Source organism: Ailuropoda melanoleuca, chromosome 11 (assembly GCF_002007445.2).
Source record: "Ailuropoda melanoleuca isolate Jingjing chromosome 11, ASM200744v2, whole genome shotgun sequence".
Classification (NCBI taxonomy): Eukaryota; Metazoa; Chordata; class Mammalia; order Carnivora; family Ursidae; genus Ailuropoda; species Ailuropoda melanoleuca.
The window spans coordinates 54,218,655-54,245,062 of NC_048228.1; the positions used below are offsets into that span (position 1 = coordinate 54,218,655).

General features: G+C 38.0%; 1 protein-coding gene across 1 annotated transcript in view; it reads left to right on the forward strand.

Annotated features, from left to right (window-relative positions):
- The window catches only part of ADAMTS3 (ADAM metallopeptidase with thrombospondin type 1 motif 3), a 260,177-nt gene that overhangs the window by 194,824 nt on the left and 38,945 nt on the right, over window positions 1–26,408 (forward strand). The window contains exons 6-14 of the mRNA XM_034671705.1: window positions 14,964–15,047; window positions 16,916–17,072; window positions 17,836–17,941; window positions 18,343–18,486; window positions 19,077–19,209; window positions 21,196–21,309; window positions 23,307–23,452; window positions 24,596–24,771; window positions 25,915–26,048. Of these exons, the coding sequence (XP_034527596.1) occupies window positions 14,964–15,047; window positions 16,916–17,072; window positions 17,836–17,941; window positions 18,343–18,486; window positions 19,077–19,209; window positions 21,196–21,309; window positions 23,307–23,452; window positions 24,596–24,771; window positions 25,915–26,048 (1,194 nt within the window). The remainder of the gene's footprint in view (window positions 1–14,963; window positions 15,048–16,915; window positions 17,073–17,835; window positions 17,942–18,342; window positions 18,487–19,076; window positions 19,210–21,195; window positions 21,310–23,306; window positions 23,453–24,595; window positions 24,772–25,914; window positions 26,049–26,408) is intronic.

Genomic DNA, 26,408 nt, shown 5'->3' on the forward strand with positions numbered 1-26,408 from the left:
TAGTATTTTTGTATTCTTTGGGTAAATACCTACTAGTGCAAATGCTGGATCATAGGGTAGTTCTATTTTTAACTTTTTGAGGAACCTCCCTACTGTTTTCCAGAGTGGCTGCACCACTTCATATTCCCACCAGCAGTGCAAGACGGTTCCCCTTCCTCCACATCCTCCACAACACCTACTGTTTCTTGTATTGTTGATTTTAGCCATTCTGACAGGTGTGAGGTGATATCTTATTGTGGTTTTGATTTGTATTTCCCTGATGATGAGTGATGTTCATGTGTCTGTTACTCATCTTTATCTCTTCTTTGGAAAAATGTCAGTTCATGTCTTCTGCCCATTTTTTAATTGAATTATTCATTTTTGGGGTGTTGAGTTGGTAAGTTCTTTATATATTTTGGTTACTAAACCTTTATCAGATAGGTCATTTGCAAATATCTTCTCCCGTTTTGTGGGTTGCCTTTTAGTTTTATTGATTGTTTCCTTTGTTGTGCAGAAGTTTTTATTTTGATGAAGTCCCAATAGTTTATTTTTGTTTTTGTTTCCCTTGCTTCAGGATTCAGGAGACCTATCTAGAAAGAAATTGCTATAGCAAATGTCAAAGAGGTTACCACCTGTGTTTTCCTCTGGAATTTTAATTGTTTCATGTCTGACATTTAGGTCTTTCATACATTTTGAATTTATTTTGTGTATAGGGTAAGAAAGTGGTCCAGTTTCATTCTTTTGCATGTTGCTGTCCAATTTTCCCAACATCATTTGTTGAAGCGAGTGTCTTTTACCCATTCGATATTCTTTCCTCCTTCGTTGAAGCTTAATTGACCATAAACTAGTGGGTTCATTTGAGTTTTCTATTCTGTTGATCTGTGTGTCTAATTCTGTGCCAGTACCATACTGATTTGATCTCTACAGCTTTGTAATATAACTTGAAGTCCTAAATTGTGATACCTCCAGCTTTGCTTTTCTTTTTCAAGATTGGCCAGTCACAGTCTTTTGTGGTTCCATACAAATTTTAGGATTGTTTGTTCTAGCTCTGTGAAAAAACACTGTTGGTATTTTTGATAGGGATTGCATTAAATGTGTAGATAGCTTTGGGTAGCATAGACATTTTAACAATATTTGATGTTCTGATCCCTGAACATGGAATGTCTTTCCATTTCTTTGTGTCATCTTCAGTTTTTTCATTGATATTTTATAGTTTGCAGAGCACAGGTATTTAACTACTTTTTTTAGGTTTATTCCTAGGTATCTTATTGTTTTTGGTGCACTTACAAATGGGATTGTTTCTTTAATTTCTCTTTCTGCTGCTTCATTATTGGTGTATAGAAATGCAACAGATTTCTGTATGTTGATTTTGTATCCTGCAACTTTGCTGTATTTGTGTGTCAGTTCTAGCAGTTTTTTGGTGGAGTCTTTTGGGTTTTCTATGTATAGTATGATGTCATCTGCAAATAGTGAAAGTTTTAGTTCTTCCTTGCCGATTTGGATGACTTTTTTTCTTTTCGTTGTCTAATTGCTGTGGCTAGGACTTCTAGTACTGTATTAAATAACAGCAGTGAGAGCGGACATTCCTGTCTTGTTCCTGACCATAGAGGAAAACTCCATTTTTTCCCCTCGAGGATAATATTAGCTATGGGTTTTTCATATATAGCCTTTATTATTTCCTCTAAATCTATTTTGTTGAGGTTTTGTGTTTTTTTTTTAATCATGAATTGATGCTGTACTTTGTCAAATGCTTTTTCTATATCTACTGAAATATCCTTTCTCTTATTGAGATGATGTATCACATTGATTGATTAAACCACATGGGCAACCCAGGAATGAATCCCACTTGATCATAGTGAATGATTTTTTAATGTATTTTTTGATTCAGTTTGCTAGTATTTTATTGAGAATTTTTGCATCCATGTCCATCAGAGATATTGGCCTGTAATTCTCTCTTTCAGTAGAGTCTTTATCTGGTTTTGGTACCAGTGTAAAGCTGGCCTCATAAACTGATTTGGGAAGTTTTCCTCCATTTTCTATTTTTTGGAATAATTTGAGGAGAATAGGTATTAACTCTTCCTTAAATGCTTGATACAATTCACCTGTGAAGCCATCTGGCTCTGGACTTTAGTTAGTTTTTATGATTACTGGTTCAATTTCTTTGCTGGTTATCAGTCTGTTCAAGCTTTCTATTTCTTCCTGTTTTGGTTTTGGTAGTTTATATGTTCCTAGGAATTTATCTATTTCTTCCAGGTTGTCTAGTTTATTGACATATAGCTCTTTAAAAATATCCTCTTATAATTGTATTTCTGTTGTTTTGGTTGTTATTTCTCCTCTCTCATTTGCGATTTTATTTATTTGAGCCCTTTCTCTCTCTCTCTCTCTCTCTCTTTTTTGATAAGTCTGGCTGGAGGTTTTCAATTTTATTAACTTATTCAAAGAACCAGCTCCTGGTTTCATTGATCTGTTATGAAAAATGTTAAATTTGGAGAAGCTTGGTAAAGGGTATGTAAGAATATTTTATATTATTTTTGTTCCTTTTTTGTGAGTCTAAAAGTATTTCAGAATGAAGTTAAAAATAAAAATAAATATTATAAAAGAAACCCTGATTTTATGCTTTCCCTTGTTTCATTTATTTTTCTTGTAACTTTTAAAAATTATAATATAAAATTATTTTTTTGGAGAGTTCAGGTATGGATAGAGGTAAGTAGTTAGAAGGAATGGCTTGTGTATTTTTGCTAATAACACATGAGGTAAATATGCAATGAATATATGATTTAATAGTAAAATCAATATTGAAATACTATAAAACATTACTCTTATACATCAAATTTTATTGAATTATAACTTACATACCACAAGCTTGATGAGAGTTTACTTAAAATTACATTTCTGTTTCAGTGTAGTTCTCTTTCAGGTACCTTCAGAGATTATAGCAAACAAATTCAGTCTTGCCTATTTGTGCTTCATTTTCTTGGCACCCTATTATTCAAGCCAGAAGGCTTCTTTTGTCGCAGAGATGTTTTTCCCCTTGAGGATGCACTTTATAGGAGAAATTAGGTTTATGAATGTGTATCATGAAACCTAGAAAACACTAATTGACTGAAAGGGAAGTATAGATTGGGTGCTATAGGGGAAGAGTATTAGAGATATCTTTGCAGTGTGGGTATGAGAAAGATGTATACATGAACTTGGCCTTGAATGGTAGGTAGAAGTTAGGTCTTTGGAGATGGATGATAGGGAATTCCAGGCAGAGAGGAGAGCTGAACATTCAAACCCCTGTTTGAGTTTCACTCTATATAGGTTGCATGAAGGAAATCAATGCAAAATTTAAAAAAATCAACATAGATAGCAATTATACAACTCCTCAGTGAGGGTTTCTCTTCTTTGTTCAGTTCTGTTTTAAAAAACCAGTTATTGAACCAAGAATGGATGGGTATTTACCATGTTTAAGACATTGGGAGAATACAAAGAAGTTTTTGGCAGGTTAAGACCAGGAGCACAGAGTTTGTAAAGGTGATGAAATGAAAACAACTCCTCTAAATGTTTGTTTGATTTGAAAGAAGTGCAAGCTGGTTCTATAAAATCATGCCATTTTATTTTTTTATTGGAATTGGTTAAACTTTTATCAAATTATTAAGTGAATGTCAATTGAAAAGACATAAAAGATATGTGTTCCATCTACTCTAATCCTTTTGGATACTAGAGTTTCTTTCAATCACTAAAATACCTAACTAGTATTTACCATATTTCACCTTGAATACAATTGCCATACATTATTAAGTTTCATATTTACAACATCAAAAACAGCGTCTGACACTTTAGACAAGAAAAACATCAGGGATTCGGGGAAAAGAAGAGAGAGGTGAAGAAGTGGAGCACAGGGCATTTGCATGGAGTGAAACTATTCTATATGATGGATATATGTGCTGTATAAAGACGTTATGTTTTTGTCAAAACTCATTGAACTACAGAACACAAGGAGTGAACAACACTGCAAACTATGGACTTTAGTGGATAATAACATGTCAATACTGATTCAGCAATTGCAAGGCATGTGCCACCCTAATGCAAGGTGTTTTCCTAATACGTGAGGAGGTAAAGGGGTATATGGAAACTCTCTGTACTTGCCACTCAATTTTTCTTTAAACCTGAAATAGCTCTAAAAACTAAAGTCTAAAGAAACACACAAAAAACGTTCCAACAAGGGGTGCCTGGGTGGCTCAGTCGGTTAAGCGACTGCCTTTGGCTCAGGTCATGATCCCAGGGTCCTGGGATCAAGCTCCACATCCGGCTCCCTGCTCAGCAGAGAGCCTGCTTCTCCTTCTCCCTCTGCTTGTCACTCCCCCTGCTTGTGCACCCTCTCTCTCTCTCTGTCAAATAAATAAATAAAATCTTTTTTTTTAAGTCCCAACAAAACAAAACAGTGCCTGACACAGAGTAAACATGCAGCAAAATTTTAATTGATTCATTGTTTTAACAAATATTTTAATGCTATGTACCAGGTATATAGAGGTGAACACAAAAGATTTATTTCCTGTCCATCCCAAGATTACAGGCTGGTGGGGAAATCAAATAAAGCACCGTAGGTAATGCTAAGAGCAATGCATGGAACCAGCAGTTTGCTTGGAAAAGGAATACCAGAGCAAGTGGATGATAGAGATTTTACATAGCCAGGATGGTAAAGAAAGCCTTGGACCAAGAAGTGATGATTAAACTGAGACCTAAAGTGAAATGGAGAGCCAGCCACTGAACAATGACCTGTGTTGTATTTGCTAAACAAAGCCACTGTAGTTTGAGTCTAACACACAAGGAGTCAGGTGGAGCTTAAAGAAGGTTAGCTTTAAGATCATGGGAGGAGCTCTTATTCAGTTTTAAGCAAATTAAGGAAAAGCCATTGAAGGTGTCTTTCTGTGTCATGAAGAATGGTTTGGAGAGGTTTAGAATGAAGGCAGACCGGTATTTGAAATCATCTAGTTCAAGTGTAGGTTCGAAAGAATGATTTCATGTTGTCATGAAGGCTTATACCAAGTAACTTTTACCCTTTGCTCTGTGCTTGGTCCTGTGCTAAATATTTTACCGGAATTACGTAACATTCCTCAACCCCAAAATATGTTCACTGTTAGTCTTAGTTTACAAATGAGGAGATTGAGATTTAGAGAGGTTTGGTGCTTTCCCAGAGTCTTCCAGCTAATAAGAGGCATGGCCAGAACTTGAGCCCAGATAGATCCCTCTGCCTTAGGAGCCCAGTGCCCTGCTGCCTCTCTAAGCTTTACTGCTTTTGTTCCCAGGCATTTTGTGTATCCCTTGCCAGATCAAACTCTGATGTCTTTCCTTTACCTGTTTCTGTGTCTCATTAAAATACCATTCAAGTCATTCAAATGAGAATTCAGTTACTTGCCTGATTGAATCAAATCAATTAGCAGTCTTTTCTAAGATTCTCTATAACAGGGTGATGAAGCAGATTCTGTTTTTAGGAGGGTGTGTTGTTTTCACTGTGCCAGATGGTTCCTGTCATCAACACTTTGCTGTCTGTGGCAGGTATCATTGTCATATACTAAGATCTATGAAGTGATCTGGGTCTATCGTGCCTATTAAACTTTTCAGTGTTCTGCAGAGAATTGAGTCCATGCTTTAATCTCAGGATTTATCAAGTGAAAAGAAAACGGTTCATTTAAAAGGTGCCTCCCAGTAGGAGAAATAATCATACTTCCAAGTAATCATTAATAATGAAAGAGAACTCATTAATTCTTTTTTATACTGAAATTTGCTACTTGTGTACAGTGAACTAATAACATTGTTGTGTTGTATGGACATGGCAGGCTTCCCTACCTAATATTTTTAAAAGAAAAAAATATATATATATATATTTAAAAGAAAATATGTATTCTGTGTAAGTACTCTGGTCCTAACAAAGCATTAATAATAGACTTATTCAAGCATTAGCAGATGCATGTGGCTACTGGTTAATTAATGATGATTAAATCTCTACACTGCTTTTGATTTCTAAACTGATGTTTCCTAAAACACTGAACATGAGTGCAAGGCAGATTTATCTGGGGAGTATACATGTTCAGGCGACCTAGGCAAATCATGAAGCATTTGTCTATTTAGGGTTATTATCTTTAATCCATTTCTTACATTAGATTTGATATCAGTCCTCTAGACATTGATTCACCCAACAGACATACCTTCTCATAGGCCAAATCCTGTTTGCTTCTAGGAAAACAAAAATTAATAAAATGTATCTCCTTTTCACAAGGAGCCAGTTCTAGCAGGCAGGTGATATCAACAAATAATAGTAAAATGTGATAATTTCTTTAAAAGATTTAGTTACAAATTATTATGTAAACATGAATTGAAAAGAAAGGGACGTGGTTTGGCAAATAATGCCAGTGGCAGATGGAGTCTTCATAGAGGAGATGCCGTTTGAGTTGGACTTTAGAGAATGAATTGGCGTTTCCCTGTTAGGAAAGGAGAAGACGGCTCTTGGAAGATGGAGAACAGGCTGTAAAAAATACTAACGGGTAGTTCATGGTGTCTTTGGAGCCAATGGAGGCTTGTCTGTAGGTAAAATTGAAGGGTATTTAGGGGAGATGACAGAAAATGAGACTGGATAGGGAAGCTGGAGTTACCTTTAGAAGAATGTTCATGGCATTCTAAGGCATTTGAGTTTCACCTTGCTAATGAAGAGTCAGAGCGTTTTAAAGATGAGTGACTTTGGCACCTGGGTGGCTTAATCGATTAAGCATCGGCCTTTGGCTCAGGTCAGGATCCCAGGGTCCTGGGATTGGGCCCCACTTTGGGCTCCCTGCTCAGCGGGGAGCCTGCTTCTCCCTCTCCCTTTGCTGTGGTCTTTCATGTGCTCTCTCTCTCTCAAATAAATAAATAAATACAATCTTAAAAAAAAAAAAAAAAGATGAGTGAGTTTATCAGTCTGTGCTTTATGAAGAGAATCTTGGTGCATTAGAATGATTCAGGGGAAGGGATTCTGTTAGATGCTGCATTGTGAACAGACACGTAGTATCCAGAATTAGGAAACAACTCATAGTCCATCTGGCTGCAAACCCCTTGTGGTTTATACTGCATCAACCAGCCTCAACAAATTGTCTTAATTTCCTCGATGTGGATTGACCATAACGGACCTCAGAGACAGACTGGAGTAAACACAAGTCAGTTTGGCCATCCCTAATATAAACATGCATACCTTCCCTGGAATATCCTGGACCCCTGGCTCTACAATCTGAACATCACAGGTTAAATTAACATAACAACAGGGCACAGGACGACCTCCCAGTGTTGCTGCCTCAGAGTCCCTTTGATTTTTACTGAAGCATCTCATCTTCCTCTTTCCCCTTCCCTTTTGTTTCTTTCTCTTTTTTTAAGATTTTATTTATTTATTTTTGAGAAATAGAGAGTCTTTGAGCACAAGCAGGATGAGAGGCAGAAGGAGAAGCAGACTCCCTGGTGAGCAGGGAGCCCTTAACAGACTGAGCCACCCAGGCACCCTTTCCCCCTTTGTTTCTGAAGCCCAAATTTCCTTCCTGACATTCACTCATTTTTCCTTTGTTAGGCTACAAATATCAGACTGACCTTATCCCTCTTAGATTTATAGCAGTCTTTGTTTTTCCCAGGGTCTTAAAACACAGAAAAGCTTTTTAGCTTGTTGAAGGAATCATTATTCTCATTCTTGATGAAAGGGAATCCGTTCTACCTGGGCTTTTGGTATGCTTGCACTAAAGGCCGGAAGAGTTTTTAAGTCCTTGTAGCTGAATTGCCTCTTCTTGGTCCACCCAAAGCTCCTTTGATGCTTAAAGGAGGTAAAGTCATAATTAACATAAAAGGACAGACTCACGCTTATTGAAAACAACCATCTGACCCTTATAATCTGCGCTTCCGGAAACTACTGAAATGGGCCCAAATTACCCAAATGCAAACATTTGCAAAAGTTTTAACAGGTTATTGCGACAGTTCAACTCAGGATGGATACTAGCTGCTGGAAGTGGATGGAAAGAGACAGACCTGAGAGATGTCCACAGGGCTGGGTAACTGACTGGCTGCAGTATTTGCAGAAGAGGAGGAAACCGAGGGTGGTTTAGTCTTCTACTGCATAGAGTACTGAGAGAACAGACTTTGGGGAGAAGACGAGTATATTTTGAGATATAGAGATATATTCCCGATAGATCGTTTTGTTACTACTGGAGTTGAACAGATGGCTCTGGAGCATGAGAGAGATGTATCAGTGTTACAGACATAAACATTTGGAGATCATCAGCCTATAGATATTGATTGAAGAAACAGCAGAGAATGAAATATTGCAGGGAGAGCACAGAGGAGAGACGACGGTTGAAAACAAAACTTTGAGGCACACTGACGTGTGAGCTAGGCAGAGAAAAGGGAGCTAATATCACTAAAGAAACAGAATAGTATCATTGGGGCACCTGGGTGGCTCAGTTGTTAAGCGTCTGCCTTTGGCTCAGGGCTTGATCCCAGCTGTCTGGGATCGAGCCCCACATCAGGCTCCTTCCTAGGAGCCTGCTTCTTCCTCTCCCACTCTCCCTGCTTGTGTTCCCTCTCTCACTGGCTGTCTCTCTCTCTGTCAAATAAATAAATAAAATCTTAAAAAAAAAAAAAAAGAATAGTATCATTGACGAACACACTGCTAAATAGTTCTGCATGCTGCTAGCACTATAAATGGGCTATTTTTTCATGATGACGGAGAATTGAAATGTTAATTAAGGAGGAAAAGGAACTCCATGAAAGTGAGAGATTGAATACGGGCAATAAAGAGTTAAATTTTTGGAGTCCATCTTTGGAGCAGAAGGAGCTAGAGACTTAGCACTTCAGCTGGGACAGAAAGAAAAAGGCTAGCATGGTAGTTGTGAAAAAAGAACAGGCATCAGCCTTACATAGACTCACCTGAATTTAGTTGTGCTAATCTTTTGAGGGGAAAATCCTGTAACTTCTGTTTCTTTCAGAGCACCTATTCCTATCTGGTATGACCTGGTCTGCATGTCTTTTTTTTTTTTATTTTATTGGTTTTTGTCCATGCATATAACCTATTTTACCTTTTAGAACATAATCATGGTAGGAACAGACTCAAACTCAGTTACTGTTCAGTTTCCTGCCCCAAGAACATTTGGGCACATAGTAACTGTTCTGTAAATATTTGACAAGACTATTAATAAAGGTAGTTATTAGTGTGTGATTGGAGGTGAGAAAAGAAAAGAGAGTCAGCTACCTACTCTGAGTAAAAGGAATATAGAGTATGGGCGAGAATACAAGTAGGTGGGTGTTCAGAAATTTTTAGCTCTGCAAGAGATGAGTTGTGGAGAGAGTACTGTTTCTTCCCAGTTCATTTCAGAACGCTTTCATGACCAGCCCAAATTACCTAGGCTATATTGTGATTACTTGTTTGCCTTCCATAAATCAAGTCTCTCTCTCTTTTAAAATATCATACTGGGGTATCATTTATTTTCTTCTGTACGAATAATGGCTAACAATGTTTTGATTTTACACTTGCAACAGCCAGCACTCTTAAGCACTGTAACATATATAAGGTCATTTATTCCTCTCAACAATCCTATAATTAGCCCATTTCACAGATGAGAAGACTGAAGCACAGAGGCAAATACCAGGCCCAAGGTCACATAGCTAAGATCAAACCCAGGTAGTCTGGCTGCAGAGCCCATGCTCTTCACCACTCAGCCATACTGTCTCTCAAGACCTAATCCACCCATCTAAAAGAAAAATGAGTGTTGCTTTGTTGAAGCCAGACAAAGCTGTTCATCAGCTAGTCAGACAAAGCAGGTCAGATTGTCCTGCCAGGGAAATGTCCTGGGAGAAATTGTCCTGTCCGGGAACAAACCTGGAAGGAATTTTCCTTTCAAGGAAAAGAATACTTGATTTGATTTTACCTTTTTTCCCCCCTCACATCATTGGCAACCCCTTCTAATTTAAGGTCATCTGAAAATTAAATTAATGTTCTGTTTACCCCTTCTTTCAGGTAATTTAATAAAAGCTCTGGGCTCAACCCTGAACACCTCATAGAAAATCTACACACATTCTAATAGATTGGCTCACGTGGTAAAATGATATTTGGTTTTACATATATTTGCATTATATTATGTCAAATATCTGACTTCTTGAATATTTATGCTTACATACCCAAAGCACTGGTTATAAATTTCAGCCGTATCTTTTCTTTTCTTAATCAGTTTTTCCAGTGATCTGCTCTAGCATCTTTGTTTTTCCCAGTATTTTTTAGAATACCATCATATTGATCATCAAGAAATCCTTATTTATAGTAAATTCAGAGTTCAATTCCACATTTCCTTAAAATTTACATGAAGGAAGATTGTGAAAAGGAAGTGAAGTTGCTAAGTCCTCTTTCTCAATGTACTCACACACCAATTTCTTAAATTCAGGGATAGCAGATCACTATTGATTATTCTAAAACCAGCTGTTTTGTGCAGAGTGACAGTGCTGTGGTCTGTGGGTCTGTGGAAGTATAGCAAGGTGGTGAACCCTACTGACTCTGGAGCCAGACTGCTAGGTTTTCTTCCTTTGCTGTGTCTATTGGGCAAGTTACTTGACTTCTCTGGGCCTCAACATCATAGATGTAAAATAGAGTTGATAATATCTCTAAAGTTGTTGCAAGGATTACTTGAATGAATATAAAGTATTTAGTGCAGTGTCTGGAATCCGGAAAGCTCTATATAATGTTAGCTGTTGTTTCTGTTTGTTGTTGTTGTTGCTTTTACTTAGGAAAACAATTGCTTTCCTTGTCACTAAGAGTTGTAAAAATGTAAAAAATTTAACAAATATTGTTTTAGCTCATCTTGACAGATTCACGTGGTTCATTCAGTATGATATGTTTTTAGTTCATTCTGTATATGATTTATTGGTTGTTCAAATTTGTGATTAATTTATAGTCAGATTCTGGGAGTTTCTCTATGCCTCTCCTATGTTTTAATAGATGACATTGAAAAACAATCTAAAAGATGTCTTCAATATTTTTCTTTGCTTTCAAGAGTCAAATGACTCAATGTTTTCCTTAGGCTAGAATATTTTAAAACTCTTATTTAATTTTAAGGAAGTTATTTTATTTATGTGTATATATAGGAAAAGGCAGACATAACAACTGGTGAGTAAATACCTCCAGGTGTATTAAGCAGCCTTTAACCCCCTCAAAAATGCATATACCGCCATCTGCTGGAAGGAGTTTTGTACATTGAGACAGTATTTTTGAAAAAAATTGTCAAATGATTTTCCCCAGAGTTTTTTCATAGATCAGATTTAAATCACACCTTGCATTCAATTGCGATTTCAAGTGTGAAAGTCTTGAAGTCACTTTTAGGTAAAAACTAAGAAAGAGGCAGTTGTATTCCTTGTTCTTTTCCTGTAGATTATGAAAATACATCCATAAGTCTTTAAAATCTTTTCCAAGGGTACATGGAAGGGTGCTAAAATTCTTGGTGTTTTTCTGAAGGCAATTGTGTGGCATTTTGCTAGATTTGAAGCAGGCAGAGCAAGTCCAATCATAATTTGCCAGTGAGAAAACAGAGGCCCAGAGGGGTTAAGTGATGAGCCCAAGGTCACTCAGTTCCTCAGTGGCATATCTGGCACAGAATCCAGGTCTTTGAATATCTTATCGATTATTTCTTCAGCTCATCATATCCTATAGGCCTCTGAGTATAAAAGCATTGCATCCTATTATTAATAAGACCTAGCAAAATGAAAAGCAGTCAAGTGATTAAGTACATTTTAAAGTGAATTGTGTATTTTTTTTTAACTTGGAAAAGCAAAATAAGTGATATCCAGTGCTTTGCCTTGACACCTAACGTGTGTTGGCTTGCCATATTGAAAGAATACTTTCTGCTCTGTGTACATATTATTGCCTTATATCTGGTGATTTCTACCCATAATAATTAATGTATGTCCTGTGACAGTTTCACAAGTGTGTGCTGACCTAGAAGATTCCCTGATGGATTTTGATTTGATTTCTGCTGGCGTACCCTGCTATCTAATTGGCCTGGCATCATAGTGACTTTTGTTAAACAATACTTTTCGTTTGGTGAATGGTAACTTTGACTTTTAAAAAAATGTCCTTCTACCCCATCATTTTATAATGTAATCTTACCATGGGAAACATGAATTTTGTCCATTAGACTTCCTTGGTATTGTACGGATTTTAAAATCTCCCAAGTACAGATGAATTTGCTAATTTAGGGTGATTATACATTCTTATACTAACTCAAGTATCATAAGCGGTTTGGCATTGTTGCCACCTGTTCTCCATTGTATGCGTCCAAGATTTTCGGATGTGTCTCCTGCATTTTAAAGTATGGTTGTCACTGCTGCTCTGCAGTGGCTCTGAGTGTCACCTTCCTTCTGTCTTCTCTGCTCTAGAAATTTTTTTTTTTACCTAACTACTTTCCCTTCATTTAAAATTTTACTGTTCCCTTACTTTGTGTATTTACTAGCATTGCTTTTGGTCTTTTTTCTTTTTTAACATCAAATGCATTTACATTTCAATTGCATGAAGCTGAGGACCCATGAGTGCAGCCATGTTGCTGCCTTTTCGAGATGTCTCTTGGAATGTCCCTGAGTCTCTGGATCAATGTGTTCGTGACATGCCTGGCTTCAGACCGCTTACTTGTATTGGAATTATAATATTAGGAATTTCTATCAGATAATTAATCCAAAAGAGGAAGGGGATTTGGTCTTCAATTAGGCGGGTGTTGGGGTAAGATAAGAGAATGTGCCCATGACCAAAGAGGTTACACGAAATCACAGCTTTTTTGTCCAGCATTCAGTCTTTTCTTATATTGACCTGGAATGCCCCTCTCAGCTTGAAACCATGGTTTTTATTTATTTTCTGTAGATTTATGGAATAAATCGAATCCCTTTTCCATATGGCAGCTATTAAGTCTTCTTTCTAGGTTTTTCTTTTCTGTTTCCCATAATCTGTTCCGTAATGTCTCTCTCTCTTTCTCACTCATAAATTTTTTTGAGCAATCTGTTTGCATGAGTTAAATCTTTTAATTCTTGCACTAGCCCAGTCTGGTAGTATTCTTATTATGCCCCTTTGACCAAGGCAAAGAAAGATGGAGACCATACAATGCTGAGGGTTGAACCAGGAGATCAGCCGAGACTCTTGGTGTCCTGGCTCTCAGCCACTACATCTTCCCTTCTTTATGTGACACGCTTTCGAGGCTTTTTGCTCCTTTCTGGATACATTCATATTTGTCAACTTCTCTTTTATAAGACATCGTAGATAAAATGTACTCAATACTTCAGGTACACCCTGGCCTCCAAAGGGGATGGCTTCCTCCTGGGCTGCCTGTCTGCACACCTGTGCAGACACATTACAGAGGTTTCTTTTTTTTTAACTTGGCTTATTTTGAACAGGTATTAAATTGGGTCTTGCCATTCTCTGTGTGCATGTGCATTTGTAAACTGTATGTGTGCATGTAAATGCATTCTTCTACTTAAGAGGATTCTGCATCTGCTCTTGTCAAACTGTACGTTGTCGTCTTTAGCACATACTCGTTTCTGCAGCTTTTTTTTTTTACCTCCATCTTGGCTGTTCTTTCTTTTATTCCATACAAATTTAGTAAGTATGCCTTTAGTCTATATTTCAGGCCTTGATTTTTTAAGGTGTTTTGTGCAGTCCCAATAGATTCTTGAAATATTTCAGTTGAGAGTTTTCCGTCCTGTTTCTTGGTCAGTGTGGTAATTCGCAATTTTATGATTCTTGAATTCTGTGGGAACTTTTTAGAACATTCAATCATTCTTAAGTTAGATTTCTTTTTAAAGTCTCTCTCTGTGAGATTATGGTTATCTTTTCTCTATAGGTTTTCCATTTGCTGTGCTTATAGTCCAACAAGTTTCCCGGATCTCAAGTCGAACTGCAGTCAGTTCTCCATCCCTGTTTTAGTTATTGTGACAAATGTTTTATCCCTATCCCTGGGAATAGCTAAGAGTTTTTATAATCTGGTCAGATAACTCCACCTTTCCCATTCTTGGGAGCATTTGCCAACTTAATAAGCAACCTTTACTCACACTGATTTTGCACCAGCTTAATCAGAAGATACAATGATGGTCCACTTTAGATTCATATCTGCCAACAATTGTCTGTGGGTTTTGCATACCAGTTAACCTCTATTGTCTTCATCTTGCTCATCTGTATAAATCTGTGTTGGACTATGACCTCTGAGGTTGCTTAAATTCTAGTATCTATGATTTTAAAGTATAGCAAATCTCTTTTAGAAATTTTAGCTCAACTTTAAAAATTAAATTAAAAGGAGTGACTCAACTTAGCTTTTCTGAGTTATACTCAAGAGTGATATTCATCTAATGTGCACTCATACAGTCACCTTAGTAATTCAGATATTGAAGGATTTCTAACAGCATAGGACTTGTAAATAATCATTGACTCAGCTGCCCCACTCCAAGGAGGGGGAGCACTGGGAGGGCTACTGACTTACTAGCCGGCAGATAAACCACCATAGCTCCTGCACACCAACTCCATTTCTGTGGGCTCTCCCAACCAGACGTAGGACCCCTGGTGGTGACGTGGGCACCCAGACAAATGCCTGCTGTCTGCTTTCCTCCACATGACTGTGGCTACGCACAGCTAGTAGACTCTTGTCAGAGTCGCCCACTTTTGGTTGCTTTTGGTGAATATTACATGTGGATTATAGCACATTGGACTCTTTCTAACACAACAATAGTTTAATGAAGCCTTTTTAAAGTATATTCTCCATTGTTCATGGTACTGTGGGGTTTACAAAATCAGTAATTCACATATCTGAGAATTGTTTCAAAGCTAAAGGTAAGAGCGTTCAGCTTAAATAAAATTTTAAAAAAAGTGACTTGACTCCAGTACTTGTGATTACATGGCTGATCCCTCAAATGTTGTACATCTCATGAAGTCATTGTGTCACTTTTCCTTTAGCAATGATCTGCTTTGTTTCCAGGTGAATGAAATTTACCATGATGAGTCCCTTGGAGTGCATATGAATGTGGTCCTGGTGCGCATGATAATGCTGGGTTATGCAAAGGTAAAATGTCTTAAAATATGTGAAGTATGAACGTGAAGGACTGGGCTAGCAAACGGAAGATTACATTTCTGTAGCTACAGCTAACAGGTGGCATTGATGTCTCACATAGACCTAGCTGATTAGAACTGAGGAGGAAAAACTGTCACAACAAGCATAGCTCTCCCACTCGGAGCACATAATGGTTTTTGAGGTGATACCATTCACTCTGCTTATCTGTCTAATGGAGTCGTAGGTAGTTATCCTGGCTCTAAGCATGACTGTATGAATGAAAACAAATGGATACCGTTGTAAGGAAAGAGAATGTCTCAGTCTACCATTATCATCAAATTCGTGAACCATTTATTCATTCAAAATATCTATGCCAAGTGCCTACTATGTGTCTGGGTGCTTTGAATATATCAGTGAAGAAAAATAGCAAAGATCCTTGCCCTCTCATGATTTGTTAAAAACAGTATTTCACATGTATATCATTCCACCTAAGAAAAGAAAGTATACAGTGGATATTCACTTAGAAGAGTTTTTAATCCTTTTGAAAACAAAAAATTAGGTCAAAATGCACATGGTGGAAATTTCATTAAATGCGACTAACTTCAGTTGGCTTTAAAATGGCAGTAGATGTGTCCTTGTCCTTGGAAATAATGAAGTGGATGACCATGGTTTCTTCCTTTGAGAAAGTGCCTAACGTGGCAATTTTCTTGATATTTAAAATTACATGCCCCCTCCCATAATTAATCCTTCTGATTATGAAATACTAAGGAAACTACGCATTTAGCAAACAGGAAAAAATCCATGTGGTTGCATTTCATTATGTATTTAACACCCACTTATCATTTTCTGATGAGAGGGTGTCATTGATCTTTACTTTATTCCATAAACCCGACCTACTTTGTGTCATTAACACTAAGTACAAGTCAGCTCCAGCTGGAGATGTTAACAGCCTTCAATTGGTTGTTACATGATTTGTTTGGAGAAGTATGTGATCAGCATATAATAAACCAAGCTAATTTTATTCAGAGTGTAAACACTGATAATGATATTTGCTGAAATATAACAAAACTCTCAGGCTGTCAGCCAAGTAGGGACTAATTTGGGGGTCCAAATTCAATTTCGCATTCTATCAGAACTACTCCAGGAAGTATGGATACTGGGTTCTTGAAGGATGGGCCCTTTTCCCTCTGAATTTGTAACTACTGATCATAATGTGGTCGTAGCAACATTCCAGGCAATGTTAATCCATCTGTTGTAACTGCCAGATGAGAGTACATCTCTCTTCGTCCCGCTGGGGTTAAAAATGGGTAGTTGTTTCTTCAGTGTAAGGTTTATGTAATTTGACCACTTCCCAAAATGAAGACTTGACCAGCTTTGCCAGCTCATTGAAGAATTTATATTCTCCACATTTGTTGATCAATTCTGGGCAAATAAATAAATAAATAAATAAATAAATAAATAAAAATTTTACCTAAAGATCTTTCACTTTAACAACTCTGGATAAATCTTTTCCTTTTTTTTTTTTTTTTTGTTCTTAGTATCTATAAAAGTAAGAAATCTGAGCTGAATTAGGAAATGGACTACTAGAATTCTTACCCCAATGATTAACATTGAATTGCCCCATGATAGCAAATGTCAGTGTTACCTGTTCCCACAAATGTGTCAGTCACCTTTCACACAGGTACCACTGATCGTCATTCAGATATCCTTCATGGGCATTTAGAATTCCCAAACAAAAGTAGTTAGATGCATAAGCCCTAAATAATATTATTGAACATCATTGAAGTATTGCACTCCCAAATGTTGACTTCAGAGCAGATGATAAAAGGAAACCTTTGGGAAAGTATTGTGTGCTTCCTCAACACACTGTTTCCTCTTAGTCCATCAGCCTCATAGAAAGGGGAAACCCATCCAGAAGCTTGGAGAACGTGTGTCGCTGGGCCTGCCAACAACAAAAGTCTGATCCGAACCACTCTGAACACCATGATCATGCAATTTTCTTAACAAGGCAAGACTTTGGACCTGCTGGAATGCAAGGTATTTCTATTAATATGCAGAAGAAAAACTTAAGGGCATGACTTTTCAAAAATGATCCTAAATCAAGGAGTCCGTTCAAATATTCAGATCCCTACCATCACTTTCCATCATGTGTCAGCCAGGCATACACTTTCTTTCTATTGCTTCCAGTGACTTCTGTGGAATTCACAATGCTAAATGCCACTTAAATGCTATAATAAATTATTCTTGCCTTTAAGATAATGACCGTGCATTTGGGGGTGTAGAGGGGATGCTGTAAAATGCAGTGTGATTTCCACTAACTGCTTGGAAAGGGGAAGGAGATGCCATGAAGAAATGATTGCTGCCAAAAAGCTTTCTTCCAAAGTCAGCTTGCATTTATCTAATAAATTCTGATGTAGACTTTGGAAAAAAAAAGTGGACTGATGAGTTTCTTTTCAACGTTGATGGAATTTCTGTCTCCCTTTATCAGTACCATCGTAGGAAGGACCATTCACTAAAAACAGAAAGACAGGGCTTTGTTGGTGGGCAGAACAGAATAGTAACCCCAGGCAGTTCCTTCCCTTAGGGAAGGAGAAAACACAGATCCAATGAATCTTTTTAGAGACCATTACCTGTGTGTGGCTTTCCCAAGAGAATGTGGCACAATGCTAGCAGCGAAATAATACTGCCTCTGTTTCCTGAAAAGTTCTTTTTTTTTTTTTTTCCTAGGCAAAGGTCCAGTAGTAGTTCTTAATGGGCTTTCTCATAAAATGAAAATAAAAGTAATTGTTATTCTCTACAGGATATGCTCCAGTCACAGGCATGTGTCATCCAGTGAGAAGTTGTACCCTGAATCATGAGGACGGTTTTTCATCTGCTTTTGTAGTAGCCCATGAGACTGGCCATGTGTAAGTCACTGTTGACAGCTATAAAGCAAAAAAAAAAAAAAAAAAAAAGTCTTTTCTTCCCTGCTTCTCTCAGTATTGTTCATACTTTGGGCAGAGTACATGCCAGCAAGCAACCCTCATTCCTTGCCAAGTGTGAGGAGCTGAAAACAGGGAAGAGGTCACGCACTGAAAGTTAATAAGTGACTCTGGCTTGCAGAGACACCCCTGCACTTTTCATAGCTATCAGACGAGGAAGACATTTCTGTCAGTGTGTTCTCTACTTCACAGTCTCTGGGACTCCTCCGCAAAAGCCACGCTAATTTATAAAATGCATATTCCCCTGAATTTATTTCCAAAAGTGAAATCAAGCAAAATCCACAGCCCCTCTGATTCTTACCGGTGAGGTCTCACTTTTGTTGTAGGCTGGGAATGGAGCACGACGGACAAGGCAACAGGTGTGGTGATGAGACCGCTATGGGGAGTGTCATGGCCCCCTTGGTGCAAGCAGCGTTTCATCGTTACCACTGGTCCCGGTGCAGTGGCCAAGAACTGAAGAGATACATCCAGTAGGTCCCCTTCTGCGTGTCCTGAGAGCATTTATGTCGTAGCATAACGCAGACATGAAACTGACTTTTAGGACCTTGACCTTAACCAAACTCCCAGAGAATGAGAATTGTTGCTCATGATGAATATTTTCTTATGACTCAGAGCTTTGGGCACAATGACACCATAATGTAATCATAGTATTTTAAGCAGTAAGCCTAGAATTTAAAAGAATTGTTAACCGTGGTCTCCTTTTAGTAAATTTCTTGTGTAATCTTTGGTGGTCAAACTTGAGGATGAGGAGAGAAAGGACGGTCACGTGACGCCTGCAGAGAGTGCCACATAGTCCCTGTAGCTGGGGCCATGAATAAGGCTGTCACAATTCTCCTGTATTCCTGAGTCACGTTTGGCTTCTTTTTTGGAATGAATAAGGATGATGGGTCTTTTTCTAAATGGAAGTGAAACCCAAAACCTTCAAAGGTATGACTGTATGATCTTGCTGTATGATTGGATGAAATTCCAGGGTCTGTAACCTAAGAATAGTTTTTCATTAGGATGTGATAAAAAAAAAAAAAAGAACATTAAGCGACATGAAATATTTTCCTTTCTACAGTTCCTATGACTGTCTTCTTGATGACCCTTTTGAACATGATTGGCCCAAACTCCCAGAACTTCCTGGAATCAATTATTCTATGGATGAGCAATGTCGTTTTGACTTTGGGGTTGGCTATAAAATGTGCACTGCGGTATGTTACTCACGGTCAATTGAGATTTTGCATCTTGAAATCTATTTGCATAACTCCTGTTTGATGACCTTTATAGACTCACTGGTGCAAGTGGAAGAATATCTATCAATGATTTTGTGTTTGCTGTGTCACTATGTGCTGAAGCTAAGAGCTTCCAATATATTATCTTATTTAATCCTTGTAGCAGACTAGATGGGAGTTGGTGTATTTTTATTTTACAGATGAAAAAGCTAAGACTTAGATTGAGCAATTTGTTTAAATCACACATCTGGTCAATAAGGGAGCTAGACATTGAAACTAAGATTGTCAAGCTCTAAAGCTTTATGCTCTGATGCTCCCTTAGTTTCTGTTACCTTCAGAGATGACTTCCAAGCCTTCAGTATATTGTTTTTCATTCGTTTGTTGCCCAGGATTTCATGTAGCTGTGACCATAGGGAAGGGTGGTCTAGGTATATTCTCATGTGAGAGTCCTAGTGTAGCATGAAGGTCAGGAATATGGGTTTCATACTCAGACTAGGTGGGTTGTCAGAATCTGGATCTCATACTTACTAGAAGTATGACTTTGAGCACTTTATGCGATCTCTCTTAGTTTCCTTGGGTGTAAAATGTGGATAATGATAGTATTTATCTCATAGAATTGACATCAGGATTAAATTTGATACTGTAATTACAGTGCTTAGCACAGTGCAGGCACATAGTAAATGGAGTCCAGTAAAGCCAGTCCTCCATGTGGCTGTGAACATTAGAGCTATGTTTCACCAAATTCCTGCATTGAACTTAAGTAGTTCATAAAAAAAAAGAAAAGAAAAGGAAGAAAGGAGGGCTTTTTATATGTTGGAGCAAGCTTTATGTGTTAGAGCAAAGAAAATAAGTATTTCAAGGTACTGAAAAGAAGTTGATCTGCTGTTTGAAATCTTCCATGTCGATCTATCTACAGCCGTTTGGTCTGTGTGTAAGGTACACGCTGTCAGCTCCTTATTACCTGCGTTAATGCTTTAGACCTGAGAATTCTAAAGCTTTGGCTCAATGTCATGGAAAAGTACAATTTCTGCATTAAGTAATAGGAATTAGAACAAACAAATCCAGGTCCAAAATGAGTACAATTTAAAAAAAATAAAAGCTATGACCATAAGGCTATTTTGTGGGTGATTAGTGCTGTAAGCAATGACTATATGGATAAACTGGTATTTGATTTTTTTCTTAAATCTAGAGAATGGTGAGATGTTTCTAGTTACAAAGAGATCAAAGACCACACACAAATATGTGTGCTTACACATCCATTTGGATATTATAATGTGGTGTTTTAGGAAAACAAAAAACATTCTCACAAGTGAGAATACTAAGATTCTAGTCTGGCTGTATTGTCTCACTTATAATCATAACTAAAGCTTTGCCTTATAACTCATATTCTCAGTCATGGATTGTTTTGAGGATTAAATGTATGGAAAGTACATTATAAACCACATGAATGTATTATGAGATTTTGTTATACCTACAACACCTTATCTCACATAGCAAGCCTTATAAATATTTTCTGCTTTTAGTCAGCTCAGTATTATTCATAATCTGACTGGTTCATAACTACAAGGATAAAGAGAAGCTGTTTTGATGAATGCTGCAAAAGCATCTTAATAAGTTTTCATGTTTGAAATGGTCATAATATTTACAAATTCTTTAAAATTCCCATATTACCCATTTGAAAACCATAAAATAGAAATGGTATGCAGAAATGTTGAAGTCAGCCAGAGAATCACAGACAAATTATTGTTTACCATTGATATTTTAGAAAAGCAGAATAAAAGTATTCTTTCCTTGGAATTCTTAGGCAGTATTTTTTTTCTTACTATGCCCCAACTATGACTATTAATTTGAAATTAAAATACCCAAGGAACATGACATGAAGAAAGTGTGTACAAGATACTGTCGGACATGTTGGTATGACATGCCATCCCTATTTCATTGAGATCCTGATTCTCTCTCTTCTAGTTCCGAACATTTGACCCATGTAAACAGCTGTGGTGTAGCCATCCTGATAATCCCTACTTTTGTAAGACAAAAAAGGGACCCCCACTTGATGGGACTGAATGTGCTGCTGGAAAAGTGAGTATATCTATGTATACAATGAAGATTTAAGATAGGTTTCATCATAATCATCTTTAGAAACCTGGAAAATTGTGACCCTTGCTGTAGTCATTCTGGTACCAACCATGGTGTATGGGCTTTCATTATGATAATGTACTAGCATTGTTTCCTAGGGCTTCTATGACAAATTGCCACAACCTTAGTTGCTGAAAACAAGAGAAATTATATTCTCTCATAGCTCTAGGAGCCAGAAGTCCAAAATCAGTTTCACTGAGCCAAAATCAATGTGTAGACAGGACCATCCTCTCTCCAGAGGCTCCAGGGGAGGATCTGTTCTTGCGTCTTCCAGCATCTGGGGACTGCCTGCATTCCTTGATTTGTAGCCGCACCATTCCAGTTTCTGCTTCCATGGGCATACTGTCCCCTTCTCTTCTGTGTGTAAATTTCCCTCTGCCCCTCTCTTATAAGAATACATGTGTTGTGCTGGCATTTAGAGCCCACCTGGATAAGCCAGGATAACCTCTCCATCTCAAAATCCTTAACCAAATCATGTCTGCAAAGACTGTTTTCCAATAAGGACATTTACAGATTTGGGGGATTAGGACCTGATAGAGTAGGAAGCAGCAGCTCAGTGGAATATCTGGTCCCCTGCTAATGGGATTTGATTTACTTGCTGGCTTCCCATTCCTTGTGAAAGTTGTCCAGAAATAGTCATGTGAATTTATACAGAAGATTTGGCCTTGCTCCTTGGGGAAAGATGCCCAGAGGTTTTAAATCTCAAATTGTGTAATCAAGATTGAATGCTCAGAAACTGGCCAGGGGCCAAGCTGCGCTACTCATAAGGGGAAAGATCACCAAACCCAAAACAAAGGCATGTTAAGAACTCAAGTTGAAGAGCCTTGACTAGTTTGGAAATAAGATATTGTAGACAGGACCAAAAGCTGGCAAGGAAGATTTACATAGCTTTTAGTTCTTTTAAAGCCATTTAAAGCTCTATTTCAAATGTGTATGAACTGCATTTGCTCTGAGAATTACAAGTATCATCATCATCATCATCAAATCTGCCATTATTGGTGTTTAAACTTTGTTAGGTATTATGTTAAGCACATTACATATAGTGTGTTCCTCCGGAAAAATTCAGTGTTACAAACTTTTGACCAAAAAATCAAGAACAACAATGAATTGATTCATTTTTGCTTTATGAAAAATATATCCTGTAAATCAACCCTGAGCATCCAACTTCTCTAAATGTATTTGTGTTCTGTTTAAATTTACCAAATTTGAGTTTTAAGAAACATTTTTATTGTAAGTAGGACAAAAAAGCAAGTCAAATGCTGAAAGGGAAAAGAACTAATACCTGTCGAGCACCAGCTGTGTGCTGGGTGGTACCAGTGAGGTGCCTCTAGTATCAAGGTTCAGTAGTTCCCACTTAATTACTTCCTGGCCAGTTGGTCTTCTCCTCCTCATCACCATTCCTGGCCCCCCATATTCCTCATCTAAAATGTAAAGATAGCAAATGACCTATCTATCTCTCAGAATTATTGTGAATGAAAATTTTGAAACATACCTAAGTGTTTTAAACACTGTATATGTTTTAGATACGTTAATTAACTCCAAAGTTAAGGCATATATTTTTCGTTATTATTATGAAGGGGAGCATGTTACCTTTAAAAAACCCTGCTATGTACTAATGAGGGATGGAGAGTAGAATATTACCTGCTATGCATGTTGGGTTCAGATCATTCTTATTGCTTTTGTTTGATATTCACTGTAAGTGTATCATTTAAAAACTTGTCTGAGTGAGTGAATTTTTTTTCATTTTATACTTAAAAATGCAAATCTAAGTTATCCTATATAGGGCACCTTATTGTTATAATTGTGCTGCCTTAATTTTAAATGCATTTTTACCGGGGGAGAAAAAAGAAATAAAGGCCTTTAACTGGTGGTAGTTGTGTAATAACTTGAGCTTCAGTTTATGCATGACTTTCATAATTGCCTTTTGTCATTTTCCTAAGTGGTGCTATAAGGGTCATTGCATGTGGAAAAATGCTAATCAACAGAAACAAGATGGCAACTGGGGATCTTGGACCAAATTTGGCTCCTGTTCCCGGACATGTGGAACTGGTGTCCGTTTCAGAACACGCCAGTGTAATAATCCCACGTGAGTAAACTCCTGTATTCTAGTTGTTTTTGGATAGACCAGAAAATGCTTCAGTATTATGTTATTAATATTCTGTTCGTGAAGTACATGTCAAACACAAAACATGAAAACTAGGGGTGTAAGTGTCTATTTTGGGTAAATCTCCATTCACCAATCTTGCGAAGAGTCATCAGTGGTGAAGATGAGAGGCTCAAGTGAAGACTAGAGATTTTGGAAGCAATTGGTATTTAGAAGTCTTTGGGAGCTGGGCAGGGAAGGCCCGTCACTGTGCTGGTAAGTCCTGGGCCCCGAGGCTGGGAGGGCCACTGCAGGAAGCCCTCCAGCCAGGGGCTCACTCACTCCGGGGTTAGGAGAGCAACGTAGCTGAGCAGGACCACAGAAAATGAACCAAGACCTAGGAACTGGGGGAACAGCTCCCCATTCACTCACTCAGACTAAATATATTGAATCCCTCTTGCGTGCTCAGCAAAAGCATAAGACATTCTTTCTGGTGAGGAAAGCGTCTTCTTTAGTCCCTCGCCGCAGGATGGCTCTGAGAAAGTTTTTCATAAAGGATATCAAATGTCACATCCCTGTTTTCACGGGAAGAGATGCTGGTAGTATTAGTGGAAGTAACAAAAACAATACAAATTATCATAAGAGCAGCTAAGGTTCACTACAAACCATGCTGTGTTCTAGGTATGTTAAATATGTTAACTTACGCGGTTCTCACCATTTTTCTCTAAGGAAGATGGGATTATTTTTTGCGTCTACATGGGAGAAAACTAAGACATAGAGCTGTGATCATATTTCTTTGGGTTGCATGGACATGTTTTATGCATGGTAGGAAATCTAATTTTCCTCAGTCCATACATATGTTTTTTAAAATTTCTTTATAAACTTTCACCATGCGTTCAAAATATACTGTTTGAAATGCTGATTTAAGTTGAGTTTTTGGTCCCCACCTCCCTACCCCGTCCCAGACACACACACAGGGAGAGGATGGTGCCTTTGGAAAGGGATGGAAATTAGGAAGTGTGAGTTCATTCTCTTTGTGTCAGCAGCTGAGAAGCTCTGGCTTTCTGCCTTCGAGTACTCTGTCTGCAAGCTTCAACTGCTGGCCCAGAGCCAAAGGGCCTTTTTCAATGTTGTCTTTTCTTTTAGGCCCATCAATGGTGGTCAGGATTGTCCTGGTGTTAATTTTGAGTACCAGCTTTGTAATACAGAAGAATGCCCAAAACACTTTGAGGACTTCAGAGCACAGCAGTGCCAACAGCGTAACTCCCACTTTGAATACCAGAATACCAAGCACCACTGGTTGCCATACGAACATCCCGACGGTGAGTAGATGCCCGCTGTCTTCCCGCTGTGTGGATGGTGACTCAGAGTGTAAGCCTTGTCAACACCAATCCCTTGGACTCTTGGTCCTTACTTGGTAAATTAGAAAACTTGGTGTTTATAGGGGTAAGTCCTGCTGGGTTTCCAAGAACAAGGCTAACGTAGGCCTTTCTCTAGAGAGGTGAGAATTGTGGGCTAGTTCCCGGCCAATGGCATTCCCACTGTCACTGCTGAAAAGACCCATGGAAAGCAGCCCATAGGAGACATGTCAAGGTTCCTCGTTTGACTGGCATCCTTCTACTAGGAGACGCTCTGGAATACTGTGATCTTTCCTTTCCAAATAACTAGGGAAAAAAACCACAGGTCTTTTACAACTGAGTCAGAAGAGATCATGACTTAAGAACAAAAGGCACATCTTAACCTTTTACTTTTGTACTGTACGCTAGTTATCAGAAAAGACACTTGGAGATTCCATTTTAGTGTTTCACTTCTTACCTCTGAATTTTTGGTTAAATGTGTGCAAATGGGAACATCTCACCGTACTTCATATTTGGGTCGCTGAAACAAAATAGTTACATGATGGCCATACGACAGAACACACTGCTGAGTTCAGGTTAAAAGCTGTTTTAAAGGAAAGATGCATCCACATAGGAATTCAGTGTTGCAACGCATTAAGAAATGCATTATTTTTTTATCTGTTTAGGTGAAGCGAGTCACGTAAATTATATTACATTTAATTAATAAGATCCTACATGAGGCATAAACCATACTAGGTTAGCGGTTCAAACAAAGGAGAAACCCTTTTAATTCTCTAAGTGTCACTAAAATGAAATTGGTTCTGAATTAAAGTTTATCGAAGAGCTGTGGTTAAATCCAGGGTTGACGTCCAACCTGGTTTGCCTGGGACAGTCCCAGTCGTTCCTATGTAATTATTAATTCAGCCACTTTTCACTCTCAAAAGTTTCACGGTTTAGACCAGTCGTATGCCAAATATGTATCCTTTTCTGCTACTTTTTCTTTTATTTATTCATACAATGTTTTGTTTTCAGGAAACCGTGCAAAAACTCTGTTAAAAATAAAATCGCTGTAGTGTGCAAATATGTCACTTTATGTACATAGTCGAATTAATCCTCCATCTTTTGCAGCCAAGAAAAGATGCCACCTTTACTGCCAATCCAGAGAGACTGGAGATGTGGTGTACATGAAACAGCTGGTGCATGACGGAACGCACTGTTCTTACAAAGATCCGTACAGCATATGCGTGCGGGGAGAGTGCGTGGTGAGTTCACATGGCTTCGCTGGAAGCGTCCTACGCTGTTGTGCAATTCTGCTTTGACTGTCGTTCATCTGCATGTTTTCAAAAGATCTTAACCCTGTCTTATCTGTAAAATCACACTAAACTGAGAACCTAGGACTCGTTGAGGAGGCCTCAACTAAATGCGGGAGACATTTCACTTTTCACGTCAAAGTTTGGCCATTGGCAGAATGGAGATTTAAATATGGTTTTCTTCCTCTCCCAGCCAAATGCCTTTTCTAAGTTACTCTGATCCCTCTGGTTGGGGATACAACAGCTCGGAGGTATGGTGCCTTTTTTGCTTTGAGTATTTTCCTAGTAGTCATCTCCTTTTCCACAACAGAG